This window comes from Elephas maximus, chromosome 3, assembly GCF_024166365.1.
Source record: "Elephas maximus indicus isolate mEleMax1 chromosome 3, mEleMax1 primary haplotype, whole genome shotgun sequence".
Taxonomy (NCBI): Eukaryota; Metazoa; Chordata; class Mammalia; order Proboscidea; family Elephantidae; genus Elephas; species Elephas maximus.
This window is the reverse complement of record NC_064821.1, coordinates 45,747,776-45,759,506: the sequence shown is the minus strand read 5'-3', so window position 1 is coordinate 45,759,506 and position 11,731 is coordinate 45,747,776. Positions and strand designations below refer to the sequence as shown.

Genomic DNA, 11,731 nt, shown 5'->3' with positions numbered 1-11,731 from the left:
CCGTTGTCTGCCAGGTGCCGCCGGAAGAGGGAGCCAGCGGCTTCGAGGCCGCTCCTTCCAGCCACTCCACGGGCCGGTGGGCGGAGCGACGGGATCTCGCGTAACTCGCGGGGCAGACGCCGGCGGCCCAGCATGGCGGACTCGCTGCTGCCGGTCAAGCGGGGTTCCTGCCGCTTCGTGCGGTCGCGGGCCCGGAAGGCCCGGCCCCAGTTCATCCTTAGCCGCCGGCTCCGCTGCCGGCCCGGGCCCCTGCGCTGGTGCGGCCGGCGGCGGCTGCGACGGCGGCTGTTGCAGGCCCAGGCAGCAGGCGTGGACTGGAGGGAGGGCGGCCGCCTGGTGTCTGGCGCAGCGGCGGAGGCAGCAAGCCGGCGGTTCAAGGCCGCGCTCCGCCGCCCAGCTCCAGCCGTGGCCCCTGCCCCCGCCTCCGTCCGCGCCCCAGCCCCGGCGGTTCCCGCGTTTATCCCCGTCCCGCCGCCGCTGCCAGCGGGCCCCGGCCGCGCGGTGCTGCTGCTACCGCTGCAGCAGGTGAGTCGCGCAGTAGGAGCCACTGGTGGGCGGAGAGGGATGGAGACGCGACCCTCAGGGAGTTGCTGTCTACGAGGAAGCCTTGGTCGCGCCTCTCCCAGTGTTGCAGCTGCAAGTGTTGAGCCCATTTCTCTTGGCGGTGGTGCCGAGCAGCAGGGTAACAAGGACTCCTGCTAAGGGGAGTCTAGCTACATCCTTGGAGCTGAAAGGGGTTATAGTAGTAGTGGTAGTAGTGGTAACGGTAACAGGTCGCATTTAGTGGGTGCTTAACACCACGATCTGTTATGGTATTTTTAATACTGTCAGTTCTCTGTGGAGTGTAATAAGCATTGTGGGTATGCTCATACAGACGAAGAAACAGAAGTATAGGTTAGGTAACTTGCCAGAAAGAGGCAGGGTCAGGATTCAGATCCGAGCAGCCTGATTCTTCACTAGGATGCTAGCCTAGCAGGTCCCCTCCAGTGCTAAATTGGGGTGATGTGGTATTCAGTGGACCTTTGCAAGGGCAGGTGGTAGAGTCTGTCTGAGCCATGAGGACAGAAGAGCTGGGCTTCATGTAGTCAGGGTTCACTAGGACTTTAGGTCAAAAATGTAAGTACCTGCCGATCACCTAGTACAATGCAATCACTTACTTAGAAATCAGCCACGTTTTGATATGTGAATAGTGAGTTAAGATTTTAGAATTTTTCGGTTATTGACAAAAGAATTAATAATGTTATTATTATCGTTTTTTTTTTGTTTCTCTTTTCTTTCCCTGCTAGTCTTTTGTTTTTGGTGGGATCTGTCGTGTGACTTGCCTCTATGGCCGAGTACAAGTGTTTGGTTTTACCATCAGCCAAGGTCAGCCTGCCTGTGAGGTGTTCTCTGCCTATACCAACTCTCTCCTGAGTATCATGGCGGTTCGTTACCCGATGCCTGAGAAAAGCAAGAAGGAGATGAGAAGGGAAGCCCGAACTTTGCTCAGAGCTCATCTTCTCCGGGGTAAGCAAAAGAAGGGGTGATTTACTGAGGGCCTACTGTAATAAGGCTAATAATTTTTAGATGTTTGCTGTAGTCTAGGCATTACATTAAACACTTTACGTTATCTATTTAAAGCCTCACAGTGGTCCTTAAAGTGAAACTTTTTTTTTTCTTTTTAACTGAGAAAAATTGCCTAAGGCCATACAATTAGTACGTAGCAAACCCAAGTAGACTTCTCCATTCAGATATGTCCATGTTACACAATGGGGCATCTTAAAAGAGGCTCTCAAACATAATTCCTGCTCTCAAAAAGTTTACAGTTTAGCTGAGAGGAGGTACTAAAGGGTGTAGAATTTAGCTGAGTTCTTGTTCATGAGGTAGTTTTATTTTTGTGTTACAGATGACAGATGTCGGTTGATGAAATGTTTTTCTCCTCTGTGTTCCATCGTGGTGCTGGAACGTCTGAAAACACCAACTACGGAGTTCATAATCAGCCATCCAGGTTTATCTTATGTCTTCTTACAAGAGGTAGAACCGGTTTTCATTCACAGTTTTGTCAGTTATTTACACCAAAACAGTCATCAGATGGTGTTTGTAGGATGCTGTCTCAGAAGACCAGTTTGTCTGTCACGTTAGTGCTGTAGGTCATGCAGAACGTCAGGCAGGTATACAGTTAGAAAGCAATATACGTATGCAGGAAAAAGATTCAGCATAGAAAGGTGTTTTCCCTCTCCTTTCTTAGTTTCATCCCCCAGTGAAAGCAACCATTTCATATTGTAGTTCGTTAAATGCCTTTTGGTTTTTCAGTGGTTGTCTTGATGAATTCAAATGGGATGCTTAAACCTTTATTTCTTGATTTATTAAATTGAAGTAGTATAAATTGTTTCCAGAATATGACTAGATAATTTAAATGTACTTAGACTTTCTTCCATCTCTCATTCCTCACCTCCACATTTTTGATTAATGTTATTAATTTCCCAAAGTGAAGCTCTCTTTCTGTGATGGTCTTCCATGAGCTAATAGGCTGAATCTAAAGCTGGAAACCAATATACAGTATATATAATCCCTTCAGAGGAGCCCTAGTGGTGCAGTGGTTAAGTACTCAACTGCTAACTGAAAGGTCGGTGGTTAGAACCCACCAACTGCTCTGTGGGAGAAAGATGTTGCAGCCTGTTTCCATAAAGATTTACAGTCTTGGAAACCCTGTAGGGCAGTTCTACTGTGTCCTGTAGGGTTGCTATGAGTCAGAATTCAACTCAACAGCAGTGGGTTTTTTGGTTTTGCCTATAAACCCTTCATTCAGTAGATAGCATGTTGATCGTTTGCCAGGTGCTAGGAGTACCTCGGAGCCCTGGTGGTGCAGTAGTTAAGAGCTCGGCTGCTAACCAATAGGTCGGCAGTTGAAACCATCAGCCGTTCTTTGGAAAACCCTATGGGGCAGTTCTGCTGTGTCCTGTAGGGTTGCTATGAGTCAGAATCGACTAGACAGCAATGGGTTTTACGGGTAGGAATACCTCATTGAATACAGTACAAACATTCCTGTCTTAGAGCTTGTATTCTAGTTGGGGAGAGACAGAGGAAACAAAATAGATAAGTAAATATGTTTTATGTTAGATACCTAGCCATGATTGTGAGGCTGGTGCAGGACCTGGCAGGATTTCATTCTATTGTATATAAGGTTGGTGTGACTTGGAGCAGTGTTAGATATCTAAGTGCCCCGGAGAAAAGCAGCAGGGAGCGTGGGGGTGGTTTGCAGTCTTAAATAGGGTGACCAGAGGAGACCTCCCTGAGGAGGTGTTCACGCACCATAGGTGCCAGGGGAGGCCAGTGCAGAGGGAGGGGGGGCTCAGATCACACAAGGACTCTGGCATTTACTCTGAGTGGGTGGGAAGCTACTAGGAGGTTTTGGGCAGAGGCATGACAGGATCTAACTCAGTTTTTTTTTTGTTTTTGTTTTTAATATTGTGTTTTAGGTAAAAGTTTACAGAGCAAATTAGTGCCTCGTTCAACAAATCATACACAAAGTGTTCCATGGCATTGGTTGCAGCCCCCACACTATGTCAGCACTCTCCTCACTTCTATCCTGGATTCCCCATTTCTTTTAATTTGGTTTTCCTAACCCTTCCTGGAAACCCTGGTGGCGTAGTGGTTAAGTGCTACGGCTGCTAACCAAAGGTCGGCAGTTCGAATGCACCAGGCGCTCATTGGAAACTCTATGGGGCAGTTCTACTCTTGTCCTATAGGGTCGCTATGAGTCGGAATCGACTCGACGGCACTGGGTTTGGTTTTGTTTGGTAACCCTTCCTGTCTTCTCATCTTTACTTTTGGACAAGTGTTGCCCTTATGGTTTCGTATAATTGTCCTACGGAACATGTTCTTTTCGAGTGGTATTGCTTATTTTATGGGCCGGTCTACTGTTTGGCTGGACGGTGGTTTCCAGGAACGGCTGCAGTTCCAAGTCAGAGGGCTGTCTTAGGGCCATAGTCTCAGGGGTTCCTCCAGTCTCTGTCAGGCCAGTAAGTCTAGTAAGTCTGGTCTTTTTTTAAGAATTTGATTTTTTGTTTTACATTTTTCTCCTGCTCTGTCCAGGACCCTCTATTGTGATCCTGGTTAGAGCAGTTGGTAGTGGTAGCCAGGCACCATCTAAGTCTTCTGGTCTCCTGGTCATGTAGGCTGTGGTGCATGTGGTTGACTTAGGTTTTAACAGGATCATTCTGGTTTCTGTGTTGAGAATATACTGAGGTAGAGCAAGGGCAGAAAGCGGAGACTGCATAAGAAACTGCTTGTAAAATCAAGGCAAGGCGTGATGGTGTCCTCATCCATGAAGGCGGTCAGAAGCGTCCTAATTCTGGATATGTACCGAGTAGAGCCTGTAGGATTCGGGGGCACGTTGGAAGTAAGGTGTGAGGAAGAGTCAAGGGATAGTGCCGGCCTGTTTGGCTTAGCAGCCAGGTGCACAGAGTTGCCTTTAACTAAGATGAGGGGACTTCAGGAGGAGCAGGTTTAGATGTGTAAGCTTCACATCCCTGTTAGACATCCAGTTGGAGATGTCAGGGGGGCAGTTCAATATGTGAGTCTGGAGTACAGGAAGAGGCTGGAGATTTTGGGAGTCTTCAGAGAGGGTGCTAAAGACCATGATATGGTATGGTAACGATTCCTCAATGGAGTTGATTGAGGTCTGAACCCTGGGGCACTCCAAGAAAAAGGAGACTAAGGAGGAGCAGACATTGGAAAGAAAATACCCTGGAGGCCAAGTGAAGTCTCAGGAGACACTGCAGATGATAAGATCAGGCCTGAGAAAGGACCCTTGGGTATAGAAGCATGGTTTGGAAGAGAGCAGTTTCCCTGGATAACTGACTGAGGGGAGCCTTCTGTGGGAAGAAATTAGTGGTGAGAGAGTTTGCTTTTGTAGAGTTTAGCATGTGAAGGGAAGGAAAGAAATGAAGTAGTAGCTGGAGGGGAAGTGTGATCAAGAGAGCTTCTTTTTTTAGAGATAGATTAAAAAAAAACCTGTTTGGATGCCTGTAGGAGTGATCCAGAGGAGAGGGGAACTGATGATGCTGTAGAGAGAGAGACTGGCTGATGCTGCGCCAGCGGGTCTACCACGAAGGGAGGGTCTGGGGCCCATGTGGTGGAGTGGCCTTGGGAGTGTTGGGACTTCATGCATAGTAGTTGGAGGACACCCCAGGATAGGGCCAGGGATGGTAGAAATTCTCATCCTCTTATTTCCTGTTAGGCTGAGAAAGAGAATCAAGGTCACCACTGAGTAGAGGAGTAAGTAGATGTTGAAGGTTTGACGTGAGAGGCAAAGATGTGGCATGATTGTGTAGATTTCATTTACTGCAGAATCCAATAGGGTGATCGGGGCCATAGAGAAGAACATGGAATCGTGTGTTACCAAGCCTTCACCACTTGAAAGTGAATGTTCAGATGCTACGGATCAAGCAGATTCTTTTTTCACTTACTTTCAGCTTTTTTTACTATCTTCCTGCGATGTACTCAACCATGTTGTTGTTTATATTCCTTACGCTCTTTCTTGGATAACTTTTCCCCTTTATGTATTAATATACTCTGGGGTACTTTTTCATAAAGTTGGCTAGTGAATTTGAGATTATTTCATTTTATAAAATGTTTTTATTTTGCCTTCAGTGACCAATAGTTGGGCACAGTGCAGAATGGTAGGTTCAGAAGAATTTTTTCTCTAAACTTTGAAGCCCTTGCTCCGTTGTTTTCTAGAATCCAGAGTTGCTGATACGAAGTCTCACACCAGGCTGATTCTTGGCTCTTATGATAGCTTTATCTTTTGTGTTGATAATTGCATGAGGACGTGTTCACGGATGGGTGCCTTCGTTCATCCTCTTCAACATGGTAGGCTCTTTCCACTTGCACCTCATCTGCTTCAGCTCAGGAGCATATTCTCCCATTTCCGTGGTGCTCCGGCACTTCTGTTAGAGAGCTGTCGGACTTGATGGACCTGGCTTCCGTACCCTTTTATGGACCTGGCTTCCGTATGCTTTTGTCTCTACTTGCATAGGCTTTATCCCTTTTTTTTGGCTTTAACATATTCGGGAATTGCTACTTTATTCCCGATTACCAACCTGATCTACATTTGTCATCCTTCTGTTATTTAACCTTATGTTGATTTTCATTGTGGCGATCATTTTAAATTTCCTGTAATTTTCTTAACTCTGGAGTCTCTGGCAGAGGTGATGTATCTTGGAAGTGAGGATACCAAAAAAATAAAAGTAAAACAAAACCTGTTGCCGTTGAGTCGATTCCAACTCAGAGCAACCCTGCAGTGAGCATATGAAAATAGAGCAACGTGAACGAATTCAGGAATAGAGCAGACAGGACTTGCTGATGGGTTGCATTTGGCATTGGATGACGTTGGTAAAGGGAGGGATCAAATTTATCTTCTGTAGCTCACAACTGTATGAGGCATATTAATTTAGAACTGAAGAAAAATGTGCGTTTTTTTTCTTTTTGCCTTAAAACTTAAATTGTTACTTTCAGACTCCAACTTCCCACTTATTCCCTGAATATTTAACCTTGAAGTCTGTTGGCATCAGGAGAAGCAAGAGGAAAAATGGCCTTCAGTTAAGTGAGAGTGTCACTTCAGCAGTGGACGAGTTGGTCAGTGTTTCTTGTGGTGAGTGATGTGTATTGATAAGTTTGACCGTCGTATTCCACCAGAGCTTCAGAAGATTACTACTCATTATTAGAGTCCTAAAGAAGATGGCTAATTCTAGGTGTCAATGTTTGTCTCACCCCCAGAAGAAGTAGATGGCTGCCCTGTCATTCTGGTTTGTGGAAGCCAGGACCTTGGAAAGTCGACGTTTAATAGGTATCTCATTAACCAGTTGTTAAATAGGTAAGAGGGCTTTTATTCTTCTTGTCACATATACCTAGGCTTTGGGCATGGAGTAGGATTTTTTTTTTTTTTCTTTAATTTAAAACCTTGAGGTATGCATGCTAACTTCTAAATCGGAATTATATACAACTGCTGTATAAAGCTGCTCAGCTGAGTGATGACATTCTTTATTTTAGTGTGTTTGAGAGAGGGGTGATGACACGATTAGTGTGTATTGACCTTGCTTTGCTTGTAGGCGATCTTGCCAGAGAAGACGAGAGATCTTAGCCTCTCTGTTTGTCCAGATGATATTTCTGAATCCAGAGATTCACAGAAGGGATCAGTTTTGTTGTACTTTAGAGATGCGATTTTAGGAAAGATCAAGTTGTGTGCAGATAATGAACGCACACTTTTTACCGTGCCTGCCTTACCTTTTCTCTTTATATTTGTGATTAGTAGTCTGCAAAGAGAAAAATCAATGGTCGTCTTTGGTACATTATACCTGGAAGGCTCTGCATGCGCTGAATTAGCCTGTGTGTCACATAAAATCTTTAAGATCTGACTTACCTTTTCTACAGAGTTTAGCTAGTTTAAGATTTTCTTTTTCTTTTTCTTTTTTTTTTTTACTTTTCAGTATTCCCTGTATTGACTATTTGGAATGTGATCTGGGACAGACAGAATTTACTCCTCCTGGTTGCATTTCTCTGTTTAATATTACAGAACCAATTCTGGGTATGTAATACAGATTTTTAAAATATCTTGGTTTTATAAAAATCAAAAGTAATGATTCTTATGAAAAACTCAAAGAATATAAAAGCGTAAAAAGTGAACATGCCCTCTACTAGTGATCTGCCTATAACTGTTCCTCTACCACCTGGAAAAAAGCAAACAATGGTTCTTTTCTAGGGTTCCATTTCAGTAAATGGTACTGTTATGCATTTTGTTTTATGTAAATTAGAAACACACTTTCCCCCTAATATTAACATTTCACAATATCCTAGTACAGTTCTTAAACCAAGAAATTAACATTGGTACAACGCTATCCCATTAATGTGCTTTTTCTTATGCAGAATCCAGCCTGGAACCTCACAGTGCATTTTGTTGTGTCTCCTTAGTCTCCCCAGTCCCAGAGGGTTCCTCAGCTTTTCGTTGTGTTGCATGACCTTGATACTTTTGAAGTGTACTGCCTCTGTGTATTTTGTACATGGATATCTAATTGTTCCACCACCATGTGCATCACGAGTTTCTTTGCACTTTTGCCAAAAATCAGTTGTCCATAGATGTGTGGGTCTATTTCTTTTTTTTTTTAAATAATATTTGAATGTGTTTTCGATGAAAGTTTACACTGCAAATTAGGTTCCCGTTTGACAATTTCTACGCAAATTATTCTGTGACATTAGTTACATTTTCCACAACGTGTGATCATTCTCTTTAATTCTGTTCTGGTTGTTCTGTTTTCAGTACTCTAGTTTCCGTGCCCTCTTACCTTACCATTTTTGCTTTAGTGTTATTGTTGGCCTTTTGGTCTCATATACGTTGTTATTAGTGTGTGAGTCCATTTCTGACTCTATTCTGTTCCACTGATTTTTTTTAATCTGTCTTGATGCCCGTACCACACTCTTTATTCCTGTCGTTTTATAATAAATTTTGGATTCAGGTGGAGAGAGTCTCCAACTTTGTTCTTCTTTTCTAAAGTTGTTTTGGCTATTTTAGATCCTTGTAGTTCTATATAAACACTTTAGAATGAATCTCACATTTTCTACCCAAAAAAAACTGCTGGGGCTCTGTTAAATCTATAGGTCAATTTGGGGAGGATTGAATCTTCCGACCCGTGAACATTCATTCTATCTCGCTATTTGTTTAGACCTTTTTTCTCTCAGCAGTGTTTTGTAGTTTTCAGTACGTAGATTTTGGATATCTTTAGTCATATCTGTAAGCATTTCATATTTTCAATGGTATTTTGTTTTTATTTCAATTTTCAAATATCATCGCTAGTATATAGGTATAAAATTGATTTTCATATGTTGGCCTTACATCCTGAAACAGCAGAACTGGCTTATTAGTTTTGGTAGCTTTTTTGTAGGTCTCTCAGATTTTCTACAGACGAGTTGTTTGTAGGTACAAGAAGTCCCTGGATTACAAAGGAGTACCAATCCTAAGTCTGTCTTTAAGTCAAATTTGTATGTAAGTCAGAACAATTAGGTATGGTTAGTATCTAATGTCAGTTAATCGAATGTTTGTCTTAGTATATGGTATATAGTGTACCTTTCTGTGTGTAAAAAAATTAAACACTTCCAGATATGCTAAAACATCTGTTACATAATAATACAGTACTAGTGATAATGTTTTGATGCACGTTGCAAAGCAGTGCCCATTTGCTATTATAAGCCATTGTACGTACCTCAAATTTTTAATAGAATAGGCATTATGAAGGTTGGTTCATAACTAGAAGTTGTACATAAATCAGACTTTTGTAACCCGGGGGTTGCTTGTACAGACAGCTTTTCTGCTTCCTTTTCGATATGGATGCCTTTTCTTTCTTTTTCTTGCCTTAATTACACTGCCTATAACCTCCAGTACAGTGCTGTATAGAAGTGTGGAGAGTGAGCATCCTTGCTTTGTTCCTGATCTTTGGTGAAGAACATCCGCTCTTTAACCCTTAATTATGATGTCAGCTGTGGGTTTCTCATAGCAACCCTCTCTCAGGTTGAGGAAGTTCCTTTCTGTTCCTAGAATTTTCATCAGGGATGGATGTTGGATTTTGTCAGATGATACTTGGGTGTGTTGAGATAATCATATGTTTTTTCTTATTTAGTGTGTCGATATGGTGAATTACATTGATTCTTATTTAAAAAAATTTTTTTTATTGTGGTAAAAGTATGTATGACATGTGCCAAATTAACAAGTTTTACATGACCAGTTCAGTGACATTGATTACTTTCACTGTGTTTGCAACCATCACCGCTATCCTTTTCCCAATGATTCCACCACCATTAACAGAAGCGTAGTGCCCGCTAAGCCGTGACTTCCCTTTTTCCCTTTCCTCCCAACCCTGTTAACCACTAACAAACTTTGATCTCTGTATATTTGCCTGTTTCATATAAGTGGAGTCATACAGTATTTGTCCTTTTGTAACTGGCTTTACTAAGCATTATATTTTCAGGACTTCATTTCTCTTTATGGTTGAGTGATAGTCCATTGTATGCATATACCACATTTTGCTTATCCATTCAGCTGTTGATGGACATTTAGGTTGTCTTCACCTTTTGAACCCAGAAACCAAACCCATTGCTGTTGAGTCGATTCTGACTCACTGTGAACCCTATAGGACAGAGTAGATGCCCCATAGGGTTTCCAAGGAGCGCCAGGTGGATTCCAACTGCTGACCTTTTGGTTAGCAGCTGAACTCAACCACTGTGCCACCAGAGTTTGGTTATTGTGAAAAGTGCTGTAGTGAACATTGCTGTACAGGCTTCTGTTCGTATTCCGGCCCTCACTGCTGGGCATGTAACTCAGATTGAGATTGCTGGGTCATATGGTAATTTTCTGTTCGACTTTTTGAAGAACTACCAAGCTGTTTTCCATAGTGGCTGTACCATTTTACATTCCCACCAACAATAGATGAGGGCTCCAGTTTCTCCCCAACCTCACCAACACCTGTTGTTTTCTGTTTTTTTGATTGTTGCCGTTCTAATATATTGCTTGATTAAATGTTAAACCGGTTTTGCATTTTTGTATAAACTCCATTTGGTCATGACTTATTACTCATTTTGTATATTGTTGGATTTGATTTGCTAATCTTTTGTTTAGAATATTCAAATCTATATTCATGAGGAGTATTAATCTATAGTTTTCTGAAATGGCTTTGTCAGACTTTGGTATCAAGGTAATGCCGGCCTCATAGAATGAATTGGAAAGTGTTCCCTCCTTTCCTATTTGCTGGAAGACCTTATGTGGAATCGGTATTATTTCTTCCTATATGTTTGGTAGAATTCAGCAGTGAAGTCATCTGGGCCTGGAGTTTTCTTTGTGGGAAGGTTTTTAAATACAAATTCAGTTTCTTTAGTAGATACAGTGTTTGTCTTAGGCTTTCTCATGACTGGATGGATATTATATATTTTTAGCAAGAATACTATGGAAGCAATGATGTACCCTTCTCAGTATATCATATTGAGGTATATGATGGTAATATGCCTTATTATTGGTGATGTTGACTTTGATTGCTTGGTTAAGGTGTCACCTGACTTTTTTTCACTTAAAGTTAACTGTATTTCCCTGTGTAACTAGTAAGTGTCTTGTGGGGTTTTTTGATAATTTTTGCTTTATGTATTTCAATGCCATGGAAGTAGCAGTCAAGAAATCAAAAGATGCATTGCATTGGGCAAATCTGCTGCAAAGGACCTCTTCGAAGTGTTGAAGAGCAAAGATGGCACTCTGAAGACTAAGGCGCGCCTGACCCAAGCCAGGGTATTTTCAGTCACATCATGTGCATGTAAAAGCTGGACAATGAATAAAGAAGACCGAAGAAGAGTTGATGCCTTTTAATTGTGGTGTTGGCGAAGAATATTGAATATACCATGGACTGCCAAACGAATGAACAAATCTGTCTAGGAGGAAGGGCGGCCAGAATGCTCCTTAGAGGCAAAGATGGCGAGACTGCATCTTACACACTTTGGACGTGTTGTCAGGAGGGTTGAGTCCCTGGAGAAGATCATCGTGCTTGGCAGAGTACAGGGTAAGCGGAAAAGAGGAAGACCCTCAACGAGGTGGATTGACACAGTGGCTGCAACAATGAGCTCAAGCATAACAACGATTGTAATGGTGGCGCAGGACCTGGCAGTGTTTCGTTCTGTTGTGCATAGGGTCGCTATGAGCCGGCACCGACTCAGTGGCTCC

The 11,731-nt window shown here is 42.7% G+C and overlaps 1 protein-coding gene across 1 annotated transcript in view; it reads left to right on the top strand.

The window, feature by feature from the left end:
• The first annotated feature begins 119 nt into the window (after positions 1 to 119).
• The window catches only part of NOL9 (nucleolar protein 9), a 38,658-nt gene continuing 27,046 nt past the window's right edge, over positions 120 to 11,731 (top strand). The window contains exons 1-6 of the mRNA XM_049877766.1: positions 120 to 525; positions 1,287 to 1,506; positions 1,886 to 2,013; positions 6,499 to 6,634; positions 6,760 to 6,856; positions 7,470 to 7,567. Coding sequence (XP_049733723.1) covers positions 133 to 525; positions 1,287 to 1,506; positions 1,886 to 2,013; positions 6,499 to 6,634; positions 6,760 to 6,856; positions 7,470 to 7,567 — 1,072 coding nt within the window. The 5' untranslated portion in view covers positions 120 to 132. The remainder of the gene's footprint in view (positions 526 to 1,286; positions 1,507 to 1,885; positions 2,014 to 6,498; positions 6,635 to 6,759; positions 6,857 to 7,469; positions 7,568 to 11,731) is intronic.